The sequence below is a fragment of the Pelmatolapia mariae genome, linkage group LG4 (genome assembly GCF_036321145.2).
Source record: "Pelmatolapia mariae isolate MD_Pm_ZW linkage group LG4, Pm_UMD_F_2, whole genome shotgun sequence".
NCBI classification, from domain to species: domain Eukaryota; kingdom Metazoa; phylum Chordata; class Actinopteri; order Cichliformes; family Cichlidae; genus Pelmatolapia; species Pelmatolapia mariae.
Window position 1 is genome coordinate 26,933,245 of NC_086230.1, and position 27,360 is coordinate 26,960,604.

General features: G+C 39.4%; 4 protein-coding genes across 4 annotated transcripts; 2 read left to right on the forward strand and 2 right to left on the reverse strand.

Moving 5' to 3' along the window:
- The first annotated feature begins 350 nt into the window (after positions 1-350).
- Positions 351-5,970, forward strand: mlx (MAX dimerization protein MLX). The gene is made up of 8 exons (XM_063472223.1): positions 351-421; positions 1,354-1,393; positions 1,534-1,623; positions 2,512-2,621; positions 2,701-2,803; positions 3,258-3,357; positions 3,690-3,891; positions 3,988-5,970. Exons 1-8 carry the CDS (start codon positions 383-385, stop codon positions 4,042-4,044), a joined length of 741 nt encoding a protein of 246 aa, XP_063328293.1. The 5' UTR covers positions 351-382; the 3' UTR covers positions 4,045-5,970.
- psmc3ip (PSMC3 interacting protein) lies at positions 5,695-8,718 on the reverse strand. The gene is made up of 8 exons (XM_063472224.1): positions 8,612-8,718; positions 8,144-8,244; positions 7,959-8,048; positions 7,770-7,881; positions 7,422-7,567; positions 6,759-6,812; positions 6,541-6,600; positions 5,695-6,458 (listed from the first exon to the last, which is right to left on the reverse strand). Exons 1-8 carry the CDS (start codon positions 8,628-8,630, stop codon positions 6,402-6,404), a joined length of 639 nt encoding a protein of 212 aa, XP_063328294.1. The 5' UTR covers positions 8,631-8,718; the 3' UTR covers positions 5,695-6,401.
- Positions 8,719-10,262: 1,544 nt separating this feature from the next.
- Positions 10,263-18,178, reverse strand: retreg3 (reticulophagy regulator family member 3). Its single transcript, XM_063472225.1, has 10 exons — positions 18,064-18,178; positions 17,558-17,834; positions 16,017-16,123; positions 15,615-15,645; positions 15,385-15,511; positions 14,437-14,521; positions 13,823-13,960; positions 13,404-13,483; positions 12,619-12,751; positions 10,263-12,531 (listed from the first exon to the last, which is right to left on the reverse strand). The coding sequence occupies exons 2-10, from the start codon at positions 17,803-17,805 to the stop codon at positions 11,984-11,986; spliced, it is 1,497 nt and encodes a 498-aa protein (XP_063328295.1). The 5' UTR covers positions 17,806-17,834; positions 18,064-18,178; the 3' UTR covers positions 10,263-11,983.
- A 1,178-nt stretch (positions 18,179-19,356) lies between these two features.
- Positions 19,357-27,345, forward strand: tubg1 (tubulin, gamma 1). The gene is made up of 11 exons (XM_063472226.2): positions 19,357-19,581; positions 19,930-20,042; positions 20,314-20,481; positions 20,598-20,666; positions 21,887-21,966; positions 22,056-22,182; positions 24,122-24,208; positions 24,774-24,923; positions 25,012-25,164; positions 25,255-25,416; positions 25,953-27,345. Exons 1-11 carry the CDS (start codon positions 19,533-19,535, stop codon positions 26,148-26,150), a joined length of 1,356 nt encoding a protein of 451 aa, XP_063328296.1. The 5' UTR covers positions 19,357-19,532; the 3' UTR covers positions 26,151-27,345.
- The last annotated feature ends 15 nt before the right edge of the window (positions 27,346-27,360 follow it).

Below are 27,360 nucleotides of genomic sequence, written 5' to 3' on the forward strand. Positions count from 1 at the left end.
AGAATGAGATGGTGTATAGTTAGGAAATGTCATCACTAAAAAAAGAGATACGCAGACCTGGAGGTGGCAGAGTTGAAGATGCTAAGATTTTCACTGGCCATGATGAACAAGATTAGACAGCAGTTGAAAGAAAGCAAATTTATTTAAGTGTTTAAGAGACAAAGAACTGATAAAAAAAATTTAGTTTTCCTCTCTTACTATGTACGCCTTCTGTTTGTTTGGTTTTTCTTTTCTTTTCAATACAGTCTTTCTGTGACATAAAACCTACATTTTATGCGGTCAGTCACTGCAGTATTACTTCCAAACCATGGGGTGGCGTTTTCAAGAACAGATACAATTCACTACCATGGTGCACAGAAGAAGAAATTCGTCGCATTCCAAAATGACGGACCCGACAACATCTCCAGAGGACCAGTGGAAAGTGAGTAACTGCTATCAGAAACCTCTTTTTTGGTTTCAAATGACTCATGTGTTAGGCGTATGGCAGCACTGGTAAATGGCAAAAGCTGTGCTGTCTTAAAGTTGAAGCTTTAGTAAAGTGTAGCGAGTACACGGTTTGTTAGCTCCGCGGCTAACTAACGTTAGCTTCCGAGGTTTTGATAACGTTAGAAAGCTGTATTGGTTAGCTAGCCAATTGCCTACTTATGTAAACAAATCAGCCATTGTTCCCCCTATGGTGTATACAACATGTCTTCACCTACCTACACACGCAAAGTTAAATAAAAGAAAAAAGGTCAGAGTAGCTGCTTGTTTCTTGCAAATCTATAGTGCAGCATCAGTATTTGTGAAGCTCACATTACCTTGTCTGATAGGCACCTGTTTTATACTATATATAATTAATTACCAGACCACAGAAATTGAAATTGTCTTCGTTCCACCGACTCCTTAATATGGAGTCTGTGGAAATAAAATAAAGAAAATAAATAATTAATAATAATTAACATGTGTTCAGGGCCCCCATTTTAAAAAATATGTCTCTAAAATAAATCGGGAATAGTAATTTTACAGTACCTAAGTAAACATGTATTGTTTAAACTTAACATATATTCATTTTCCCCCCTCCTGAGCTTTTGAGACTTTGGAAACCACAAATTAGACAGCTGTGCCCTACATCAAACAATAGTTCTGTGATGAAGGCTCTTATTTTCTACAGCTTTTTACCCACCTGTTTTCCTGAACTGGACGAATCAGGGCAATGCTCAGTGGGGGCTTAACTGGCTGGCTATTGCTCTTTTGTCAAACAAATGTAGGGCAGCACAGCGTTTTCCCTTGTCATTAGCTTCACAGCCTCTTATTATTATTTTTTTTTTTTTGCCTTTTTCTATCTTCTGCTCTCTCGTGATGGCTCGGCAGACATCCGATGGTGCTTTCAGCGATGGTGGCTTTGACAACAGTGAGTATTCAGTCAGTTCTTGTGTTGTACTTCATCACCAGTGTAATCTGATCTCTCACATGATACCGATTATAGATGTATATCAAAATATGTTTTGATTTTGTTGTGATATGTTTGATCACTGCTGTCTTGTTGTCTAGGTTATATTTCTGAAGCAATCAGAAAGGGTACTGTAGTGTCCCGGGCCAACAGTATCGGCTCAACAAGTGCCTCTTCAGTGCCAAATACAGGTACTGGGTTTGAATGTTGTATATTTATGTGATAGTTTGATACTAGTAATGTAATTGTAGTGTAGGTTAATTGTTTACTTGTTTGGTTGTTGTAGCCTGAGCCAGTCAGATATTTAAAAAAAAAAGTTTCATTTTTGTTTATTTAGTGTAAAAGCGAAATACAATGAGACATAGAGACAGCTTTGCTTATATTTCTCCATGATTTGTACAAAAGGAAAAATCTCTCTTGTAATTAATAAAAAATATATATTAGGCTTAGCTCTAAAGCTTTTATTTTTATTTATTCCAGAAGTTAGAAAATGTATGTGTTACAGTAACAAAACATTAAACATGGCCCATAAATATGTCTTAAAAAACAAAAACACAGTTTGAATAAATATAAATAAAGATCTAAATATTTTTTGTATTGCTATTACAGCAGTTAATTTTCATATTTATTTTACTCTATTTTGCTGTACAATGTTTTGTGACTGCTTTATACATAAAATTTTCTTACTTCCCAAACACAGAGATTGCTGTGTGAGGTAGAAAATATTTCCTGTATCATTCCATGTTTAATTATGGAAACGTGTGTTTCGTATTTTATGATATTTTCTTAAATTCTTTGAGGGTTTTATGAGATGTTAAATAATAATTTACTTTGTAAATTAAGTGCATCACAGTAATTCATACTGATGAAAAACAATGAGGTTGCCTATATGTGTGAAATGAGTGCCAACACAGGAATGACTCCAGGGTTAATAATCCTGTACAGTTGTGAATTAATTTGATCAACTTTTTAAAAATAGCTACCTCAGCATTTTGTAAGTTGGCTAACAAAAACACTGCTAATGTCATGGTTCAGATTTTTATTTGTTCATTAATGAGTATTAATCTATTCCCACATAGATGATGAAGACAGCGACTACAGGCATGAAACATCATATAAGGACTCGTATAAAGATCGTCGGAGACAAGCACACACACAAGCTGAGCAGAAGCGTAGAGATGCTATTAAAGTAAGGACACACATCTTGAAAGTTGGAGATTTGCTTGAACTTTTTTCAGTAGTTACTAGTTGCTCTCTTTTAACATTAGAAAGGATATGATGACCTCCAGTCAATCGTTCCAACCTGCCAGCAGCAGTCTGAATTTGCGGTGGGAGCACAGAAGATCAGCAAGGCTACTATTCTGCAAAAAAGTAAGATGTGGTCAAACATAACCTTTGTTAACACTTGGACAAACTTGGACTGCCTCTGCTGAGTAACCTTGACTTCAGATTTAGTTGGAGATAAGAAAAAGAGCAATTTTCTATCCTAGTTTCTATCCTAGTTTATGTTTATGTGCTATGGAAAACAATAGGGTGCTTTGTACTGAACTTGTTGTGTATGGTGCTAGCTTTTCACAGTTACAGTTCACTTGGCCACATTTAACAATAAAAACAGATGATAGACTAAGTTCAAGGAAGAACAGATATTTCCTGTCTTGCAGGGGCTCCTTTACCCAACAAAAGGGGAAGTAACAGTACCAACACGCTCAGTGTAAAGGTTAACTTTCAACAGTGTACCTAAAACTTGTGTATAAGGCAGAAATCCCCGACTGACGATTTCTTGGTTGTTGTTGGTTTTTTTTTTTTTTTTTGGTTTTTTCTTTAGCAATTGACTACATCCATTTCCTTCACAAAGAAAAGAAGAAGCAAGAGGAGGAAGTTTCTGTCCTGAGAAAAGAAGTGATGGCGCTTAAGATTATGAAAACGTGAGTCGTTTAAAATTCATAAGCCAAACTGCTTTTTCCACATTGTGTACTTCACAGGTCTTCTTTTTTTGGCAATCTGAGACTTCCCTAAATCCTCTCAACATACCTGAACTGTGTGCAAGTCACATCTTTTCTCCATCCAGACCGATGGAAAGACAGATTGTAAAAAGAATGCTGGTCTGGGGCAAAGAAAGAAAACTATATAGTAGTAGGGAATGCATTGATGTGTGCTTTTATCCATGTTCTCAAAAGAATGACTCAAATTCATTGTTTATGAAATTATATTAACACCCCCCCCCCCCCCCCCCTTTTTTTTTTAAATGTTTTAATAGGAACTATGAGCACATAGTGAAGGCTCACCAGAACAACCCACAGCAGGGAGAGGATCAGGTGTCGGACCAGGTCAAGTTCAACATCTTTCAGAGCATCATGGACTCCCTGTTTCAATCTTTCAGCAACTCTGTTTCAGTGAGCAGCTTCCAAGAACTTTCGGCCTGTGTTTTCAGTTGGATTGAGGAGCACTGCAAGCCACAGGTAAGGAGTATGTTTAAAGAAGCCCATGAGAACTTTATTATTTTGTGTTTATGTTGAGATATTTATAGTTTGTTTTCTGCTTACGTTCTTTCCTAGACGCTGCGGGAGTTTGTTGTTGGAGTGCTGCGGCAGCTCAACAGTCAGCTTTACTGACTGCACCTGGCCTCTGGTTAACTCCCAAAAATTGACTTTTTGAGCTTACTCTGGCCTCTAAGAGTAGAAAAAAAAATGTTGATCAGCCTCAAGCTATGCCACAGTATTTACACTCACTTTGACTCATCAGTGACTCCCTGGCTGCAATTTGATTACCTCATCACATGTGGCAGAGGTGTAAGGTGGCATTGGAATGAGCAGATAGAAGTTTAATGCAAATCACTTTAAGCTTTGAAATGTACATACATGTTTAACTGAGTGTATTTCAGGATCTTCTGATTATTTGATTTGGGAACCCAGCAGTACAGAAGTCACTGAAAGTGCAGTTTTCAATGTGTCAGGCAGGCAAAATATTGTGTTTAACTAATGGTAATCACCATCTGCAGTAGCCATAGTTGCCCACACTGAGATAAAAAACATGAGGGGAGATTAGATCGTAATAGCGAGAACTCTTCTTACAGATTGAGTGAACTGATGGTAAAGTTTATGGTGCCTTTTAAAATAATCAACAGAGAGAAAAGGGGGGGAAGGGAACTCATGAGCCAACGCGTTCCCCTCTGTCACATCAAGCATAACTTTGTAGCTTAATGCTAAACCAAAGGAGCTCTTTCAGCTTCAGTGGATGAACACTGAGCCACTCCTCAGCTGTAGCAGATAATGGAAACTACTGCAGAGTAACAATCATTGCTAAGTGTGTTATCAGGAAAATGCTATATGAGGTCTCAACAATTTATCACTGGGATTTTGCTTGTAATCCAACACATTTTGAGATGTACATAAATGGAGCTGTGACAAGCTGACAAAGTGCTGAAATGTCAAATTATTGTATGTATAAATTTAAATCTCTTTACAGTGTGCCATTTAACATTTTATAGTTGGTGTATTTCAATTCAATTTGGCTTCAATGGCAGGAAAAGTAATGAGTATTCTGTCTCATAATTGAGCTACATCACACTATGAAACAATGTGTGTGATGATCTTTCTGCAACTTTCAGATTTTCCTTTAATCAAAAGCTTAAAATTTCAGCTTCAGTTGGTCCAATTCCAACAGAATGAACATTGTTTACTTTTGTTATCAGTGGTTCTCAGTGGCTAAGATGCAGTTCATGCAATGCTGTGTATTAGCCAGAACCTGCTTTTTTTTTCACCAAAAACTGTCCCTGCTTCATGCTGAGAGAAGTGTTGAAATTTACAGCTGCTGTGTGCTGAATTATAATGAGTGAATTTCAAGTAGGCGACAGCTCATTTTAATGATGGTTTTTTGTTGTTTCTATAAACATCCTTTCCTGTGTTAGCTGTATTCATGGAAATTGTTTTTTTTTGTTTGTTTGTTTTAACTGTCTTAAGTTGTTGTTTTTCGTGTGTATTAATAATTCTGTCATACAAGCCATGTACACTCAGTGGCCACTTTTAGTTACCCCCCCCCCCCTGTAAAATCCAGTCTGAAATCTGAGCCTTAAATTCTGCTTTATAAAGTTTTTTTCCTTCTTTAAATGTACACCAGCAAATGGGTGTAATCTATGCATTAATGTACAGCTCTGTTAGTGTTGTAGTTTGCTTTGGTGTTGAATGTTGACGTTTTTAATTTACAATCCAAGGAGGTTGAATATTTAAAATCGGTTTTAAATCTGTACCTCTGAGAGAACACTATGTATTTGATTGTATTCAATTTCATAGGTTTGCCTAATAAAGTGGCCACTGAGGGGTTTTTTTTGTCATCCAAATTATGTGGAAATGAAGCATCTGTGCATAACAATAACAGGAAAAATCATAAAGCTAGGCAGTGGTTCCCAACTGTGCAGCTAATGAAACTTATTTTATTTATGCTTCACAAGAACTAAAACAATTGTGGCGCTTCAGCATCAGAATTCATGGTCTTGAACATTTAATAAGCAGAAAACAGTACAACTGTAATTAAAATATAGATATATACATTACACATTTTAATTTATGCTTTCAGAAAATAAAAGCAAGATGGAGTTGAACAAGAATAACAGAATGTATAGAGTTTAAACATTTAAATAAAGCCTTGACATTTTCACTGGAAAGCTCAGGATTGGTTAAATCGCTTTAAAAGGGAAAATTTAAACCAGCGTTGCCTTTGAGGTGAAGAGCATGACTGTGTTGTCAATTGTATGAAAGTGTTAAGAGTTTCACAAGCAACAAAGCAGTTTTTTTTTATAAAAACATACTTTCAGTTATGAACTTTTTTTTCAATTAAAGCATTTATTAAAGTTGAACTATTTATTCAAAAAAAAGGGGCCATAAATAAAGTATTCTCTGGGCTTCAGATTGCTTTCCTGTGTAATCCATTTGCTTAGATTAGTGGCAAGGTGACTGTAAAAGAACTTTCTTGTTCAAGTATTTGGAAGAACTACTTTACAGTCCTCATCAGTCTCCACTCCAACTTCTTCCTGTGAGGAAGCAGAATATTGCAGGTAATAGCAAGAACTTTATTTTATTCTTAAAAAGGATTTTTTAGTGTCTTAAACTCACCAGGAACTCCTTTTTGCTCTTTGGATAACCCTCGAGGATTGCATTTATCATGTCTGAAGCCTAACACAAACAAGGTGCCAAACACTTTAATAACATATCCATATGCAGTTTCACTCACACTAATGAAAGGGATTGTACTGCACTTTTTAAATACATGGCATGCAATACGAAACATATGAGCTATGAATACAAAAAGGAACTTAAGTGAAATAGATTACCAGTCTCTTCCTCTTTTTCCACTCTTTAACGTAGAGATCTCGTTCTTTATAAACCTGCAAATTAAAAATAATAATAATATATATGAGCAGCTGGATAGCGTAGTGGTAAGGTTACACACCTTTGGAGCAGGAGTGGCAAGTTCGATACCCAACATCCACATTGCAGGTCCAACATTCGGAAGACTGAACGCTCTCACAGATAGAGATTGATGAGGTACAAAAAATGCTACGGCAAGGGGGAGCCAGGACGACAGGTCGGGGGGGGGAGATATCATTATCACCCCCACCCGAGATTGGGTACCAAGCCCCAAGTGCGCTAGAAGGATTGTTGAGTGCAAGAGATCATGGCAAGCTTGAAACCTGGATCCTCCGTTACCAAGACTACGTGAAGTACCCTGAGAGGCTCTACTAGATGATGTGAATGCAGCACATGCAGGACAACTGAAGGCTGTAGACCATGGTACTCAAAGAGGGAGAAGGGACAGTGAGATGGAGATTCATTTGCAAATGGTGCGATGACATAGCTTAATTTAAAATGAACTGAAACGTGTGAATATGACAAATATGCAACAAAAAAAAAAAGAAGTCGGTAAGGGGGGAAATACTTTTTCACAGCATTTATAAATCAGAGGCCATAGGACAGATCCCTGGTGGATTCCTCACCTTGTCCTTCTCTTCTGGCGTGATGTGATTTGAGGCTGACTTTATCTTCTCCAGTCGGGCTCTGTATCCAGAACACTCTGCTTTTAGCTCCTGGATCTCTGACACCATTTCCTCTGTTGTAAGGGAGCTGTTTAGCTCCTTCAATTCTGTCATCACAGATTTTACACAAATTTACAGAACATCCCCTTTCAAACATATGCAGTAGAACAAAAACAAGACGTGTAGAGAAAAGAGAAGTGGGGACAAGCCTCATCGTAAACCGTTTACTGTATCAAACAGCCACATCTTGTGGCTTAACAGTGTGCAAACTCTGAGAAGATAGTGTCAGTGATTAGCAGAAAATTTCACCTGCATCTAGCTGCCTGCAGCTCTGGGTAAGGGATTGCACCTCTCCACTGAGCTCTGAGATCTGATGGTCCATTGCCTTCAGGTCTGCATCGTTCACATCTTTGAACTGAGCCTGTGGGACAGGTTGAGTTATTTCAGTTACTTTACTGGAAATTATATGTGCATAATATTCCAGACAAACAGACTAACCTGGTCAGCAAAATAAATCTTTTGCTTGCCATATATTTTCTCCTTTATCTTGCCTTCCAGGGCCAGCAGCTCCATGGCTTTGACCACTGCCTGTTGGAAGAAATGTGTAAAAACACTTACTTGTAGGCTATGAAAAACAGGTTAATTTTAGGCATCTAATTGTCTCATTGAAGTGTTAAACTCACCGTTTTTCCCAGCCCATGTTGCTTTTGTAAATTTGAGAAGACATCCTGAGCGCTATAGGGCCGGTTCTTCTCATTTAGGTAGGCAAGGATTAGGGCCGCCCCTGTGAATGACAGCAAGACAATCAGCTCGTTTAACGTTTATCTAAACTTACCATAACATTACACTTAACTTATACTAGAAGTAGATTTTCATGGTTATGTTAATATCTAGTAGTGCCTTTTCTCTGGCCATAATTATCATCCTAACCTATTTTAATATAAATATGATTTCCCTCCTTAAAACAAGTATATCGTTTGGAAAAGTGGAAGAAGAATAAAAACACGGTCGTCTCAGCTAACGCTAGCTTGTAGCCGTTTGGCTAAACGTTTCCTTTTATCTGTGACTTTTAACAATCGTCGTTCGCTCAGTGCAGGCGACTGGCAAGCCATCTAACTTGTTATAGCCTGGAATATAAACTTTTAACCTACCGTTATCTTTTTTACTCATTTCCAACTACTCCACTTTAGCTTTCCAGATCCGAGTTTCGCGCAAAACGCACGTCACGGAAAAGATCGTTCATGCTAAAAGATGCATCACACCAGCACAAAATCCGTCTTCTGCCTTCGCGTTTGAGCGCCCCTCTGTTAATTCTGCCCCAAAAGTTATTAAGTACGACAGGTTGAAAGTATCTCAATGGCTCTTTTACTTATATTATTTATCTCCTTCTTCATTTCACGTCGTTAGCGATATCCCGAAAAAAGGAGAGTGACACCTCTTTTAATTTGGCTGTTCTCAGAAGCAGTCAATTCAAAGTCCAAAACAAGATATACCTAACCGGCCACTTCATTAGGTACACCTGTTCCCGAACGCAAATATTTATTCAGCTAATCACATGGTAGCAACTCATACATAAAGACATGTGGACATGGTGGAGATGACCTGCTGACGTTCAAACAAAGCATCACAATGAGGGAAAAAAGGAGATTTGGATGACTTAGACACTGCTGACCTACAGGAATTTTCCCTCACAACCATATTTTTGGGTTTACAGAGAATGATCAGAAAAGAGTTGCCGCAGTTCTCTGGGTGAAAATGTCTCATTAATGTCAGAAGGAGAATGACCAGGGTGCAATAAACAAGATATGCAGAAGAGCATCTCTAAATGTTGAACTTTGAAGAAAGATGGGCTACAGAAGAAAATCTTACTGGGTATCTCATCAAAATTAAAACGTTAGAAAAACATTGCCTGGTCTGGTGGGTCTCAATTTCTGCTGTAACATTCAGATGGTAGGGTCAGAATTTGATCTAAACATTAAAACAAATGTTGGTGCTGGTGGTGAAATCGTGTGTGGCATATTTTCTAGGCACAGTTTGGGCTACTTAACCCTAGAACACTATCGCTATAAATAGTAACAATCACTACTGCCAGGTGATTTTTACCCATTATATAATAAGACCAACAAAAAGTATGTCATCAAAATATGACAACATGACAAACTACTGTGGTCTTCTTTTATTTTCAACTGTGCCATGTTTAACAAAATGAAAACAAACGTGTCATGGGGGGGACCCTAAAATAATGCTCCAAAACAGAAAAATTAGGAATTCAAGAACAAAAAAAATTCCTAAACAAAAAAATGACGACACTGGAAAGCTGGTCTTTGGTCCACCCATTCCTGGGACATTTGAGACTTCCCTGGTAAAGGCAGTCTCCTCGACGTGCTAAAAGCTGCAGGAGAGAGAAATCATGTACATGTATTTGCTCGGGTGAAAATCACCCAGCAAAAGTGTTCTAGGGTTAATACTGAGCACTGTTTAAATGCCAGCCTGTGTATTGTTGGTTACCATGTCTATCACTTTATGACCACAATGGCAATGAGTTAACTGTACTTTAAATGGCCAACAGGACACCTTTGACATGTGACCAAATGTGACACAAAATGTTTTTATTATCCAAAGACTGCTTTAGAGAAATCAAATTCCCTTGCAGCTCTTTAAAGTCTACAGCTATGATGATCCATCTAAAACGGAAAAAAACACAAATGTCAAATTAGGCCGTGACTGGTTTTCTAGTTGTTTCAGAGCTTTTCGGTATTAAATGAAGTACATCTGAATTGCCTTTGATAAACAGAGAGACAGTTAATTGCAAACATTTTATTTAATATGATTTGCACATCAAAACATATCAAAACCAGTTACACAGAAGGAAATGCACTACTATGCACATCACATTACAAACAGCCTACATATCCCTCATGATGAGGACTTCTCATAGAACAGCCTACAGAAACATTCTTGTTAACTGATATGGTCAAACCAAGTCCAACTAATTTAGTAATATTTATTTTCTGCAATTTCCCATCAGTTTACATTGTTCTATTTAAATTCTGAATCCAGCAGATTTTTTTCCCATACTGTGCTAAAATTGCAGCTATGATTTTCTTCTCAAAATAACACAATTGAAAACAGTGATGTTTTTTTCCTCTATTAAACAACCAGCATTTTAACTTTTCATATGTGCATTTCAGTAAATCTCACTTGTGGCTCATGGAAATTTCAAGTGCCATTTCCACTCTAAAACGCTATACAGACATGGTTTGTCCATGTATAGGAAATCAGGCTGACCAGCAAAAGCCACTATAAAATAACACTTAAAAAAGATATGAGGTTAACTTCCTATCCAAACTTGATGTAAACAAGGTCGCCTATTAAGATTGTAAAAGAGCCTTGAGAATATAATTTTCTCTCTTTAAAAAAAAAAAAAAAAAGGTCAGTTTGAAGGTCAACCAGATAGAATACAAGAGTGGTAAGACATAAAGAGACTATTTTAATTTTTTTCTTTAAAAAAAACAAAACAAAAACAAACAAAAAACTGAATCGCAAACAAACCCGAGGGCTCATTCCAGGTATTTAACATGCACACAAGGTAATTGAGCCATATTAAAGGGCAGGAAAATGGGGGGGAAAAAAAATTCAGAAATTACTCACACGCGAAAAAGAAGCATGTTCTACTGTGAGGAACAAATTTATTAACACAAATGTAACAATCAGAGCTACTCTGGGCCACATAAGACTATTGTGACAAAATAAACTTTAAATGCGTTAATGTTAGTCAAGAGAAAATGACAATAGAAAATATGCTGAACCTTATCCAGATATCATTCACCTTCATTGAAGAACATAATCACTATCTAAATACACAACTGCTGTCAAGTGTTTAAACTGTCTAAATTATTCTCTAAATGAATTCGATGGTGCACCATCAAATTAATCCTCTTCCATCAGATCGTGTTAAAGACAGCTGAGTACCAACATGAACATGAGCTACTACTTATTGAAGGGCTCATACTTCCAAATACTGCAATGCCTAAATAAGCTTTTATATAAAAGGCTGTTGCACAATATCAGTACTAAAACATGGCTCAGCTCAACCAAGAGGAATGTCACATTTGGTCCTGTGTTAATAGCCCTGTATGTCTAGACCTCGGTGTAGAAAAGATCTGATGGCCTCTGGCTTTCATTTGAAGTCAACAAGTACTTGTACCTTGTAACTGAGGGGTGTGTAAAGTTACAAGACTGCAAAAAGGCTCAATAATGCTGGTTTATTTAATGTTTGAATGTGTTTTATGTATGTTATTGTGTTACCTATTGCTCAGCCTACGAAGTAAAATTTTTCTGGATGATCAAGTTTTCAAACTACAGCAAAGAGAGTCTGAAAAGATAGAAAATATGAAATACTTCACAGTGATAAACTGATGCTAATCAAGAGCAGGGGTGCTGGAACCTGAAATCATCTCCCGCACACATTCTCATACTTTATCAACACGCATTCAAGCTGTGCACACACAGACACACACACCTTACTGTGGTTTACCAAGCAGGCTAGACAAAAAGTTAGACCCCTGGCTCTCTCCCCGTCTAGAACCTGCACCTTCACCGAAGGGATCCAGCTGGTTTAGTTCAGACTGATCCAGCATTTCAAAGTCTTCTCCATCCAAGTCCGTGTCTAGCTCAGAGCTGGACTGCTTGCGGTAGCTTCGGTGGGCCCCGGCCCTGGGGGGACCTTCTCTGCGTTGGGCAGCAGGAGGCCGAGGTTGCAGTGCCCCGGCTATTGCTGCCTGGATCATGTTGCTGGCAATGACTCCAGCCAAGTCTCCAGTGATATTAGAGGCAGGTGGCAGGCTGCTGAGAGAAAGTTCAGCATCTAGATCCTCTTGGTCTGAGTCAAGATGAGATTCCACATCCAGCACTGAAGCCCGGTGACTAGCTAGCCCAGACAGACCCAGGCTAGGCAGTCCAATGCTCGTGTCATCATCATCATCCATCAGAGTAGCATCAGGGTTTATGGAGGGGAAGTCTGGGAGGTCCTGTGCAAAGGATTCTTCAGCATCACTATGCCTGTCAAAATCTGGCCGGATTACAGACAGGGAGAAGATCAGAAGCATGAACTAACCAGGAAATGGAGGTAAGAAATCCGTCTTTCTTGCATACATACCCTCAGAGCCTTCAGTCAGTGGGGTCTGGCCACGTGACAGGTTAAATGTTCCATTGTCAGTATAAGAAACCTCAGCATCAGAATGCTCGGAGTCGGTCAGTGCAAGCTCCTTCGCAACAACAGCATCATCAAACTAGGAGACAAAATGAAATGATTTAGGTTGTGCTGTGGTGCATTTTTTTAAGATGGCAGTCAAGCTGGTAACTCCGACTCTGACATAAACAGAGAAACATTCTTAGTTTGACTCTCTGCTTGTTTCTCATCCTTTTACCGTCTGCAGGCTTTGCCACAAACACACATTAAGACAAAAATAAACAGGTACATTTTGTGACGTTCCTAACCACAACAGGAAATGGTGCTGACGTGCTGCTGTAGCTAACCGTGTGCTGAAAAAGCAATAGGTGCAATGAATGTTTCATCTTTCGTTTCATTTTATAACCTTGTAACCAACACTGTTGACTAACAACAACTCATGTTCACTTAAAGAAAAAAAAAAACGTGGACAGACTTTAAATTTTAATTTATAGAATTTTAAAGACTAACATTTTTTCACAAATTCACATTACTCATTATGAACACTTTAAATATAAAAGTTTACTTTTAGGAAGCATTTTGTGTATGTTGACATAATTACTAGATCACAATATGAACAAAACAAAAACTATATTTGAAGACAAATTTCAGGTATGATGTCCCCGACTTTAAACAATAGAAAGGCAGGCATAGTGAGTAACAGTTTGATTAAAATATTAAGAGCTTTAGAAGTGAAACAGCAACAGCCTTACTGTTGGGCAAAAAGCGGCCAACTCCTCCTCACTGTCACTGGCTTCACCCGAGGCTGCACCATGTAGAGGTCTTCGTAGGACTGCAGAGTGGAGTGACCAAGACAACAAATAATTACTGAGTCCAGCTTATTTTAACTGTAGTAGTTAAATACACAGTGTGCAGGACAACCAGTTCTAGAAATGCTAAAATGGTTTGTAAAATTAGAAGTGATTAACAGATTAATCAACAAACAAAGAAAAAAAATACTTTACATCACTATCTCTACTCTGATATTTGCACTTTGGTCTCATTTACTGGAGTGGAAATTGTCTTAACAACAGTTTCATCTCAAAAGAATAAATTTACATAAAATCCAGCTGATTTGTTAGCTGCCAATTCTAGTACAAATATACACGATACAATTTGGTTTACAACTTACACTGATTATCAATGGGCTTTGACATCATGTATCCACGAACGCTGAAGTCCAGCCGCTGCAGGACTGGCTCCAGCCTGATGCCAAGATGCTGGAAAACCTTGTGATAGGCTGCCAGAGGAGTCAGGAGAGTAGCTAACACTAGAGGAGGGGCAGAGAGAATACTAGTTAAGATAGAGAAGAGGGACATTTCTATTAAAGTGCAGTATTTCACTACAAAAAGATAGCCTGTTGACTTTTTTTTTGTGATAAAGAAAAACTGAGGCACAGGGAATAGAGGGTTAACATGTAGAGTACAAGCTGATGTTTGGATTGTTTCAGACGTCAGACGTCCTCCTTGCCCAGCTTTGCAGCCTACTGGTTGAAGGTTAGGAGATTAGCTTGGTCTCTGTCTGACCTCCTTAGCTTTCTGCCTGGCTCTTTCACTCCTGCCTGGTCTGCCTCATCCACATTTTAATCACCTCACAGATCAGGCCCCGGTACTGAGCCCCCACAGATCTGGTTTCACCACCCATGCACTTTTAATTAGACTAGTCAGGCAGAGTTTCTCTGCCAAACATAGTTCTGCGAAGAGGCATGGATTTTTAATTAGAACTGGATAAACTGCTCGGACTCACAAGCAGAGTAGGAGAGCACTAATCCAGGAATGTAGCGTCCAATGATAGCCAAACAGCTGAACACTCCACAGGTCAGGATGCAAAACTGTCACAGAAGAGCCGGAAAAACAAAAACAAAAACAAACAAACAAAAAACAAGCAAACAAACAAAAAACACACACACAAACAGAAAATAGTCAACAACACCATCTTGTGTTGCCCATGGTGCATTTATCCACAGCTACAGTCACACTAGGGAAAACAGTAGTTGGAGACCATATCACAACCAAAAGTATTCCAACCCCATGCAATGAACATGTGGAATCTCTTCGAAATGGTAACTTTAAAGATGGCGAGCAGGACAATGACAAATCACAGTCAGTTGCAGTCTTTAAAGTTACTTTAAAACAATGATAAAATGGCAATAACTGTGATTTAACTGGACAAAGATAGCTGCTCAGTAACTCTGATGTTATACAGGAATACAACAAGAAAACAACCAGCGGACTAGAACGATCTATTGCAAAGATACTCGTCACATATAAGTTGTGTCCATCATTACAGACCGACTCCAACTGTTTGTGTTTACAAATTAGACATCAATTTTCTTCAAGCCTCTGCCAATCTGTCTGAGCGACTGCAGTAAGTCCAACTTGGACTGTGACTGGGTGTTGCCTCCCAACAGGTCGCCTTGTGATTAAAAAATGGTCTCCCAGAGGTTGATGGTTGAATGTTCAAAGGTTGCATGCTCAACCACTTGGTACAAGTTGCTCATCGAATGTGAAAAATTTCTGTGCAATCATTGGTCAACCGCCTATTTTTCCTCTAGTGTGACCGAGTTAATAAACCAGTGAAGGGAAAAAAGTTAGAAAAGGATAATAGGTAAATCAAACAGGGATAACTTAAAAATCATACAATAGGTGTTGTGATACAGAATGAAGTCATTGTGTTATTGTGTGTAGCCCTCACTGTGCCAGGATTTTGACGCTTGTACTGCACAATACTGGATTTGAGAACCACTCCACTGACCCAGGCCTCAGCAATATGGTGGCACAATTCAGGCACACTGAGGGTGCCAGGATGCACCAGACCCCAGCTAGACAGGGACACAATCATTTAAACTTCAACTTCTTATTATTCAACTAATGCTGCGATATGAGAATAAAAAAACATAATAAAAAACAACTGTGGCTACAAACCTCTCATTTTCTGATTCATCCAGCTTTCTGACTGTAGAGGGAGAGAACATTCATCACTTTAAGAGACATTAAATATCACTGTGTAACATTATGTATACATTATTTAGACATTTGCTTGGCTTTCATCTACAGTGTCTTCGGGATTTTAAAAACCACTGCCAAAGATGAACCGTTTCATGACTAATACAGATCACTTTCAAAGTCCGGAGTGCAAGGCTGCTGACTGATGTGATATTTATTCTAGGAACAAAAGTACATTTGCTGCAGCCACAGTACATTAGGGATTGAATTTACTGCATTTTGCACAATCTAAGACATTCCAGAAGCGGAAAAAAAGGAAAATGCAGAACATGTTGTATTCTCTTAAATATACAAAGACCGCATTGAGACAAAATTTAGCACCTCTAATCTCTGGCCAGATCTTATTTCTCCAGGTATCTAGACAGACGAGTACAACCATGCCAGATGCCAACAGGAATATCAGGCGGAGTGAGGTCAGAGCGAAGAACCTGGCAGGGGATAAACCACAGAAAACACATGAACACAGTGCATCTATTTCTTGCTTTCCCAGGCATAAACAATCACAGAGCAATGTAATTAAAAAGTTAATGCAAAATTAATTAAACCGCAAGACGGTCTGAGCAAATTCCATTTATTATTGTCAAAGTAAGAATAAGAAAGAAAGCCCACCCTCTGGTGTCTTACACAAATTTATTTTTAACAAGAAGGTTGGCAGTGAGTAGAGTATTTGACTGTTTTGTTTTTTTGTTTTTTTAAATTTTTAACTCCACACACTACTGTAATATCAATTATATCAATAAACATTTAGATGATATTAATCCAACAGACTAACAGATGTTCATATTGTAAAAAATGTGGTCCAACTATACATAAGGTTTCAGGTTTTTTTCCATCTTTCTGTCTTGCACACAACCCTAACTAAATCCCAACTGCTGCTCCATTTTCAGATCACAAGACTCCAAAATGTAATGGGAACAACAATGCTGCAGGATTCTGCCAATCACCGGTTAGAGATTAACCTAACAAAGAATTTGCTGGCAGAACAAGGGGTGTCAGTATTTGGGTTAATGCTGTAATTAGAAGTGACAGTAACAAAAGCAATGTGAAAATGTTTATGGAAAGTTGGGTCACCGAAAAATGAGAAAACAACAAGTGCTCAGCACTGAAAATGCAGCTCGTGGTTTCACGAGTTTGTCATTCGCCACCTGTATGTTGAAAATCAGGACAACCCTGTCCTACTGTGAGAGTGGCTGCCCTTGTTAATGTCTAACTTTCAGCCACTTTGGGGTTACGGCTGCATCACTCTGGGCTGAAAATGGCCTGCACCATTACGTGTGCGCTGAAGCAAAAGTAAAGCAGATGCAGTGCAAACGTTCTGAAACGCTTGGTGGTCTAATCAAATTCAGGCTGAATGCCAGAACTCTGCAAACATGCCCACCAGTCAGGCTTTCTTTCCATGTGTCAGGTCAATGATCCTTCCTGTACATCTAGCAATACCCAGATCAACTAAGTAGGCCAAAATTTGGCCCAGTGAAACACTCAAACATACTTACATATTCATATAGTGAAACAACTTCCCCCCTTAGCCCCATGACACTAACTGTAGATTTGACCTCTACAGGCTCACTGGTAAAATTGGTAGAGATAATCCACAGCATTACACTGATTTCAAGATTAAAAGCAACAGTTTGGAGAGCATAAAAGTTGAGTGAAAAGTCCCTGCAGAGTGTGCATAAAAATAGTACCGCCACTCAGCCAGCTGCTGTATCTTGAACTGACAGGCAAAATATTTGCATTGTGTATAAGAACCATCTGCTTCCAGTCACGCTGTCTTGCCTCTTGGTGTTGTCTGCATGTCGGCAACTGTAACACAGAGACACTGAGGAAACATAACTCACAAACTAACACAAGCTAAAACTTACCAGAACACAACGTTGATCATAATGTAGAGAAGGACACAATGAAAGGGTTTTTCCCAGACCAGGACAGACTGCAGGTAGGTCAGGACAGGCTCATAGGGCCCCAGCCTGGACTGGAGAGCAGCTTTGACAGCTCGTACTTGGCCATCTCTTTCGCTAGAGAATGAACGACTTCGAAGGCAGATATCAGCGCTCTGATTAGCAGAGCAATCCCCCACATCTGCCCCTTGCATTGTTCCAGTGTGAGTCATCTTAGCGTCCTACTCCTGACAAAGTAAGCCTGTAAAATAAAGACTTAAGCTAAGTGGAACCATGTAAACAGCTTCATAAGGAGCGCCACAGCACAGCGCCGCTCCACTAACATTTATGCTAACGGATTTTTAAGCTAAAAGCAAATGACGCCAGCCAAAGCACTTTATTATGGTCTAACAACACACATTTGACTATATTAAAATAAAATATTTTATCAAAGCAAATGGATAAACGTTTCAAAAGCAGCTAACACTTACTATTTTGTCATTTTTTTTTTGCAGAAATGCGGCGCTCGATTCGGAGAACTTACAATATGGCGTTACCTGTTTTTCTGAGCCGTCAGCGGCCCAATCACAATCCATTTTGGCCCTGCGTCATGAGGCATTCAGGTGCAGTAGGAACATCTTTGCTTATTTTGAAGCACTTCGTCGGCAAAGTTGAAAATTAAAGAGCTATTGCGACTGTAATTTTCCACACCAAAAACCTAACCCATTTTCGATTAAGCTGTCCACAACCACCCACTTCTTCCCTCTTTATTCATCATGATTTTAAGCCTATTAAAAATATCATCTCGTACAATTCATTACTTACGACCTATTAATGAAAATGCCTTGTTATGAAAAGAACTTTACTTCCCTGTCTAAATAATCTAAATTTAACTGTATACCTGAAAGTTTATTTAGCTACTGTAATTTATCTCATAGACAGTGGGCTTACAGTTGAGCATTTTAAAACGTGTCTACACTGTCCCCTTGTGGTCACATTCTATGTTGACATTGATGAATACAAACAAGGGGAACATTATTATTATTATTATTATTATTATTATATAATGTTTATAATGAAAGGATGTGCAGCAGGTTAGAGTGATTACAGATGGAAGCTGTACTAAAGAGTGTGCTGAGTACATTGAAGAGCTGATGAATAACGAAAATAACAGAGGGGGAGAGATGGAGGACAGTTAGTGAATCAGGAAGGGCAGAGGATTAGTAAGGAGGAAGTAGCTATGAAGAGGATGAAGGGGATGAAGAGTGGAGAGGCAGTTGGCCAAGATTACATAAGTGTGGAGGTATGGAGATGTCTATGAGAGTGGAATTTTTTAACCAGATTGTTTAACATAATCTTGGAGAGAGGGATAATACCTGAGGAATGGAGAAGAAGTGTGTTGGTATACATTTTCAAGAACAAGGGATAATATTCAAAGCTCTACTTAGGCGAAAAGCTGATAAGCCATACAATGAAGCTATGGGAAAGAGAAATTGAATAAAGGTGATGATCAGGAAGCAGCAGTCTGGCTTCAAAATGAGAAAGAACAATACAGATGCGATGTTTGCTTTCAGAGTCTTGAATGAGAAGTATAGAGACGGTCAGAAAGAGTTGGATTGTGTAGACCAAGCAACAAAGCAAGCTGGGGTGTTTGAGTGTCTCTGAGCCCCTTTTTGCTTGCATTGGTGATGGACAGGTTGACAGATGATGTAAGGCATATTTTACGGTTCCTTACAGCACTACACACTCCGACACGAACGGTGGCAGCACACGTTTAGAGTCGCCTTGCGACTCGCTAACCAACAGTAGAAGAAGTCTGCTTGAAGCGTCACCGCAGGACCAAGCGGGAAGGAGCGGGCAGAGGTGAAGCGGTGTGAAAGCAGTGGCTATTTTCTTCTATTATTTAGCTAGCAGGCAGACTACAAGAGCTAGCTAAATAAGGGGCGACTGAAGACGGAACATGCCGCGGGAAATCATAACGCTTCAGCTCGGACAGTGCGGAAACCAAAGTACGTGCAAAGACGTTGATAGCGTTGAAACCGCTACAGCTTTTTTATTGTTAGCTGTGCGAGATGTCATCAGATTGTCATGTATTCTGCTGTGTAACGACAGTAGCTAACTGCTAATAATAAGTCGAGCTAACTTTAAATATAACAAAAACAACGACCTTGTATCCTAGCTTACCTATTGACTAATAGTGTCTATAAACATAATGTTATTGTGTGATTACCATCAGGTGCCTTTATGATATGCATTTTATGGTAACGGGCATCCGTGCATTTAGAGTAAAGTTGTACCAGTTTGAGTAGTCAAAATGAACATGTTTTGTTTACTTGTGCCTCCTCCCTGTTACTCAGTCGGATTTGAGTTTTGGAAGCAGCTGTGTGCTGAGCATGGCATCAGTCCAGAGGGGATTGTTGAGGAGTTTGCTACAGAAGGGACCGACAGAAAGGATGTATTCTTCTATCAGGTAAGTGGAGCAGAAGTATTCTGCTTCATAGCACATAGTCTCTCTTGCTATGTGTTACAATCAGCCTACATTTTCTGCACCGCAGAGTGTACAACGTCTCCAGTGTGATGATGCTTCTATGCAGCTGAAGTGCAATCATATTATTTGCGACTAGGTGGCATGCTTGTATCGTAAACTGTAAGAACCAAGCTCCTGCAGGGAGACGACAAGCTCAACACTGCAGTGTTTTCATCTAACCGCTTGTTTTTGACCCCCTTGGTCAACCCCAAAGGCTGACGATGAGCACTACATCCCGCGTGCAGTTCTCCTCGACTTAGAGCCCCGCGTGATCCACTCCATCCTTAACTCACCATATGCAAACCTGTACAACCCAGAGAACATCTACCTGTCTGAGCATGGTGGGGGTGCCGGGAACAACTGGGCTAGTGGCTATGCACAGGTGATCACCTGATATAACCTACTTTTTTCTTTTTGTTTTTTTACCCTTACCCCATTAATCTCAATAAAAAAAAATAATAACACATCTAAAATCTGCTCTGGATTCTCCACCTCTAGGGAAAAAAAATTCAAGAAGACATCTTCGACATTATTGACAGAGAGGCAGATGGCAGCGACAGTTTGGAGGCAAGTTTATCTTTTATCACATACTGACTATCCCAGAGGGCTGGGACGATTGAGGCTGTGGCAGTGTGGAATTTTAAAAATTGATTTAAGAGTAAATTGATATGGATGTGTGTAGAAATATTAAATTTTTTAAGAGCAGCTTGAAACTGTAGCCTAAACCTTATTCATGCATTAAAGTGTCAGGTATTTGTTGTTAATGTGAGGGGATTACTTTTGAACCTGTTGAAATTACAGGGATTTCCTGTCTGATATGGATATACTTACACCTTGTAGCTTGTATTGTGTTTCTTTGTAGTTTTGTGGTCATGCTGCAGCTCCATTTGTCTCTTTGTGATCTGGTTAACTGGTAATGTCTGTCATCATTTTGTGTCGCTCTGTGGTCATTTTGTGTCTCTTTGTAGTGGAGCAGTTGGTGTCTCAGTGTCTCTTTGTTGTCATTTTGCGATCATTTCGTCTTTCTTTGTGGTCACGTGAGCAGTTTTGGTGTCTCTGGGGTTGATTTGTGTTTCTTTTCAGTGACTTTTTGGAGGTGAAGCTCAGTCTAGACTGAGTAAACCCATTCGTTGTCTGAATACTGTTATGGAGTGGTGGATTTTACTCAGGCATGATTTCTCTCAGTCTTTAAGGCTTGCGTTTTGTTTTTGTTGTGGTAAAATGCATGTAGAAATGAATGACTTGATAGAAACGGCATGCTAAAATGGTGCCAGAGCCTGTCATCTTAAAACCAGCACAACCCTAGCCATGCCTCACTATTATTCTTAGCGTCCTTTTTTTTTGGGTGAACTTTCTTCAGCTGCCAGCCTCCCATAAAATAACAGTCGCATTTCCTTTCGAAGGTCTGCAATTTCTGTAACTCATTCACATTATGACCCCACATTATTATTTAGTGTGTGCACTCGTGTGTGCATTGGATAGGAAGGTGGGCCGAGCTGCTGTGGGCATGTGTATGTTGGCAGGGTGTGGCGTGCAGTATGTCTGGTGATAATAGCTGGGCGAGTGAAGAAGGCAGGTATTACTGGGCTGTCTTGGGGGGTGAGGGAGCCTATTTGTGAGGTGGGGCTGCGTTCCCATTTATATAACTGCAGAGGAAAAGAGGCATTTGCACACCCACAGGCACATTTAACGTTCTGCTTCAGAAGAGTTCACAGTAAGGTTCGCACATGTGTGGCGCACGCTGTAGCTTGAAATTGAAGGTATTGAGTGATCCTTTGTCTTTGCAGGGATTTGTCCTGTGTCACTCGATTGCTGGGGGGACAGGCTCGGGGCTTGGATCCTATCTCCTGGAGAGGCTCAATGACAGGTCCGCATGCACATACTCGACTTGATCCCTTGTATTTCTTTTTCTTGCAGTATAGTACGAGCAAATAATATATAATTTCTGTCCCACAGGTACCCAAAGAAGCTGGTACAGACTTACTCAGTCTTCCCAAACCAGGATGAGATGAGTGATGTGGTTGTTCAGCCATACAACTCACTGCTGACGTTGAAGAGACTCACTCAGAATGCAGACTGCGTGGTGAGCAGCAGCATTTAAAAAAAGGGAAAAAAAGAAAGGATACTAATTAATCCCATTGCTTTCTTGGCATCATTACACACCCATGACATAAATAATCTCACAAGATGGCATAGGGATATAGGAATCAGCATTTTTGGAAACCCTATAACCATGCCATGCAAAATAAAGTTAAAATAAACCAAATTGTTCAGCTATTCCACTGAGCTTAAATGGGAAAATAAAATTTAACATGTTGAGATGAGATGTCTTAACATGTGCTTACTGGCCACTTTATTGGGTACAGCTGTTTAGTTTCCTGTTTATGCAGACATCTAAAAATCCAATCACATGGCAGCAACCCAATGCATGTTGTGCATCTAGACTTTATTAACCTCCTAAGACCCGAACTCTTCTACGACATGCATTTTTAATTTCTCTTTGATATTTGGGCATATTGGGGCCCGATGAATGTAAAAACAAAGAATTTCCAGATTTTTTTTTTACCTTATTTTTGTTTTTAAGAAAAATGAGAGCCACAAATGAGGATATTCATTTAAAATTTTGATAGAACAGTAGCAGTATAATGTCATCGTAAGTGGATATCAGGCCCATGTAGAGCAAAATTGAGTATTTTGGTCTAAATAACGCAAAATGTGATGTCCACATATGTGGACGGCAGGTCCTAAGAGGTTAACATGACTTGATGAAGTTCAAACTGGGAATTAGAATGGGGAAGAAAGGTGATTTTGAATGCGGCATGGTTGTTGGTTCCAGATGGGCTGATCTGAGTATTTCAGAAACTGCTGACCTGCTGGGTTTTTTCCCACACAACGATGTCTAGGGTTTACAGAGAATGGGCCCAAAAAAACAGAAACAGAAAATATCCAGTGAGCGTCAGTTCTCCGAAAATGCCTTGTCAGCAGTCAGAGGAAGAATGGCCAGGCCAAACCTGCGGCAGTTGTGAGACACTATCATGTCAATATGGACCAAAATCTCTGCGGAGTGTGTCCAGCACCTTGTTGAATCTGTGTTAAGGTGGTTCTGAAGGCCAAAGTGAGTCTAACACAGTACAAGCATGGTATACCTAATAAAGTGGCCAGTGAGTACTTAAAGTCTGTATACTACTGTAGCTATCTCCTTTTATAAGGAACCCATACTTCACTGAAAAGGTTTCTTTAAGGTCTGTTTTACGGTATGTTAATTTTAACTTTTCAGTGTGACATTATAACACAGATACAAAAACTGTTAAATATTTTCCCCCCAATTTGACTACTCTGTTGTAATTTGTCTTTTAAAGTGAAATTACGCGACACTTGGCTTTAAGCACTACAGCTTAATTGCTGACGGTGCCTTTGATGGATCCTTTTTATGGCATTTTGTTTATATTTTGAATTGCACAATCTTGTTTTATGACGCTACTGACAGATAGAGACTGTCTAACTCTTATCTTTTCCTTTGTTGAAGATCTACTTCTTCACTACTTGTCTAGCAGGCTAATAAAGAAGCAAACTGGAGTGCCAGCCTTGAGCCCTAACAAATCCTATCTAATATCGAACTTATTAAATCTAAGTCCTGAATTGGTGATTGTATTAGTCTGAGATGCTCTGACAGTCTAATGGTGTTTCCCCTTTAATACCTACTTCCTCCAGGGTCTTGCATAAGGCCCCCATGTTGATTAAATTAGCCGGAGAGCTAATAGAATCTGCCCAAGAATTGGTCCCCCTGTTGAGACTGTACAGTGTGTCTTTTATATTCAACTCCTCTAACAACAGCACACTGTATTGCTTCTTAAGAGGTTCCTTTACTGCATCATTACTGCGATATCCTCTCACCCTTTCTTTAACATTGTAGTGGTGTATTGACTTTCACTATGCTGTTTTGCTGGAGAGCTTTTCCCTCTCCTTTGTTTTTCCTCTTCATTTGTCTAATCATTGCCCTTTGTATGTGAACTGTGCGTCAGGTGGTTTTGGATAACACCGCTCTAAATCGGATTGCCACCGACAGGCTGCATATCCAGAACCCCTCATTCTCCCAGATCAATCAGCTGGTGAGTGAGTGATATAACACTGTGTTAGAGCCTCTGCCTCTCTTTTTGTTTGTCAGTCAGCAGGTCTTAGTTATAGGTGTAGTTTGCAGTCTTCCTTGTTGTATTTGAACAAAGACAAATGTTGAGACAGACTGCGCGAGACGTGGCGCCCAATGCCGAAATTACAAGATGCACAAACTAGTTTGACAAGTTAGTTGAACTTTAAAATGGATTTCAGATTTCTTGAAAAGAACCACACTTAGCTTCACTTTCCAAACAGTTTAAAGTGCTTGACTTGAGCTACACCTTTTTAGGGCCAAGTGGCAAATAAAGAGAAAGAAAAGAAAAGAAAAGCTTAGGGTTTGATTTACATTTGGGTGTGTGATTGTCGTTTTTTAATATATTTTTATTATTTTGTGGGAAGATGAAAAATTTGTGTTTTCACTAGAGCTGATCAATAATTTTAGTTGTTCTATCAATAAAGTATCTGTCTTTTAAACACAGTTATTGAGCATATAGTGCAGAAATAACAACATTTCAAAGGAGCTTAACTGGTCAGTGTCTGCTTTAACATTCATACATGCAGGTTTCCACCATTATGTCTGCAAGCACAACCACTCTGCGCTACCCAGGCTATATGAACAATGACCTTATTGGCCTGATTGCATCTCTCATCCCCACACCCCGTCTCCACTTCCTTATGACTGGATACACACCTCTCACTACTGACCAGTCGGTGAGTTGCGTCCCTTGTGATGCGTGTGAAATTAGAAAATAATCCCGATGGTGTTGCGTTTGAAATCAATCACCCTGCTGTGTCTCAGGTTGCTAGTGTGAGGAAAACCACAGTGCTGGACGTGATGAGGAGACTCCTACAACCCAAGAATGTGATGGTGTCCACAGGAAGAGAGAGGCAGCCTAGCCACTGCTACATCGCCATCCTCAACATTATCCAGGGGGAGGTCGACCCAACACAGGTACAATTGAACATCTGGTGTCTGAGGTGTTGAACTGATCCAACATAATTATGTTAGGACTGTATTTAAACATATGTGAACTGACTCTAGGTGCATAAAAGCCTCCAGAGGATCCGGGAACGTAAACTTGCCAGTTTTATTCCCTGGGGTCCTGCCAGCATCCAGGTGGCTCTGTCCAGAAAGTCCCCGTACCTGCCCTCAGCTCACCGAGTCAGCGGCCTGATGATGGCCAACCACACAAGTATCTCCTCTGTAAGTGCATATTGGAAAGTTATGTTCAGTTCCAGTGTGTAGCTATGTAGTGGAGACCTTAATCTGTCCTTGTTCATAGTTGAGGATATGCAGTGAGCTGCCCAAGCAGCATTTCATGGGGAATTCCAGGAAAAATTAGGTTTTGGATTATCATGCTGCCAAACAAGACATTTCCTCAAAACTACATAATCTTTTTACTGGTTTAAAACAAGTTATAAAACTAAAAGAAACTATAGCCATGTCATTTCATTATATTACTTAATCTAAGGTGATTTAAAAAGCCTTTACTGGTGGTTATATTGCTGTGCTTTGTTTTCTCATGAATGTAGGTCCCAAATTTAAGCAAGGGGAAATTAGTGTTACACAGAAGTTTCAGTCATGCAATAGACTTCATTTTTCTTTCCCGTAACACCAAGGCGAAGAAACAAAACAGAAAGTGTGACTGTTTTAAAGAAATCTGAAAAAGAACCTGAAACTTTTCTCACTTTGGGATGTTAGCATTGATGTCACTTTCTTTCTTTTTTGCTGTCCCGCAGTTGTTTGAGCGGACATGCAGGCAGTACGACAAACTGCGTAAGCGCGAGGCCTTCCTGGAGCAGTTCCGCAAAGAGGACATATTCAAGGACAACTTTGATGAGCTGGACAACTCGAGGGAAGTTGTCCAACAGCTGGTAGACGAGTACAGCGCAGCAACAAGGCCTGACTATATTTCCTGGGGCACGCAAGAACAGTGAACAGACTTTGTGTTTTATACTTAATTCTCGCTTCTGGACACCCTCCAAAAATAGTTTTCTTTCATACAGATATCACAGAATAGTTATTTGGCTATAACTGCTTTTCTGGATAAAAACTATATTTATTGGCTTGCTTTAACATGTAATAACATAGTGTTTGTGTCTCCAAATTAGAGACTTTCATGACTATTAACCAGAAAAAGTAAATGCATCACATCCTGGAGATTCTGAACCCCCAGTTTATATGAAGTGTTATCAACCTTAACAGCTCTGTGAAATAAAAGAGCACTAATTATAGAAAATCCTGTACAAAGCATCAACAGCTGGTGTCTCCAAAACATCTGTAAATGTATATACCCGTTTCTGTATTTCTATTGTTTATCTCTTGCAGCAATGTTATTTACAGTTATCCTCAGTCTAAATCAACATTTTGCCTTGTTTTCGTCTATTTTTATACAAAGTACAGTACTTTAGTTTTTGTGCACTTGGTAGGCAGAGAGATGTCCTTGCATATAGATGGAACTGACAGAAAGCAGTAGCATGCTGGTTAATGTGGTGCGCTGTACCATCTGTCTGCTGCTGATACACAGTGCTCATTTGTTATCACAGTACATGACCAACAAGAATGTCAAGTTGAAGTTGGATTGGAGCCATAAATGGTGTTGAAATACCTGCCATAAAAACAGCATTGACATTTTAACAGCATTTGTCCGCTAAAGAAAATTAGTTTGTGCAGTTGAACACAGTACAAGGATATATCTCATTTAAACACTTCATCGCTATGCCTGTAAATATTCTTGATTCACTGGCTTCCCCTGTGTTGTCTAAAAGTGAATATACTGATACATTTCGCTTGCCTGTTGGACCTGTTTTAAACTGAATAAAAACATTTTCTATTATTTTAATTCTTACTTGAAATGTCTCCGATGTTATCTGACGACACACCTGGTCGGTTGTATGAGAATGGAATGGAGCTGTGCTCCTGATGTTTGTTCATGCGACTAATTAAACAGCGCATAACCACAGGGCAACAAAGACAGTTGGCATTACTTGTTCAACCAGCTATTCTTATAAACCAGTAAAAAAGCGTTGGCACTAACAGCACAGCTGAGTTAGCTCAAAACTACAGGAAGACAATAGTCCTAATGCTTCACTAATGCTTCACACATTCTACTGTATATAGTATTCTATTTTTATTCTATTCTGTACA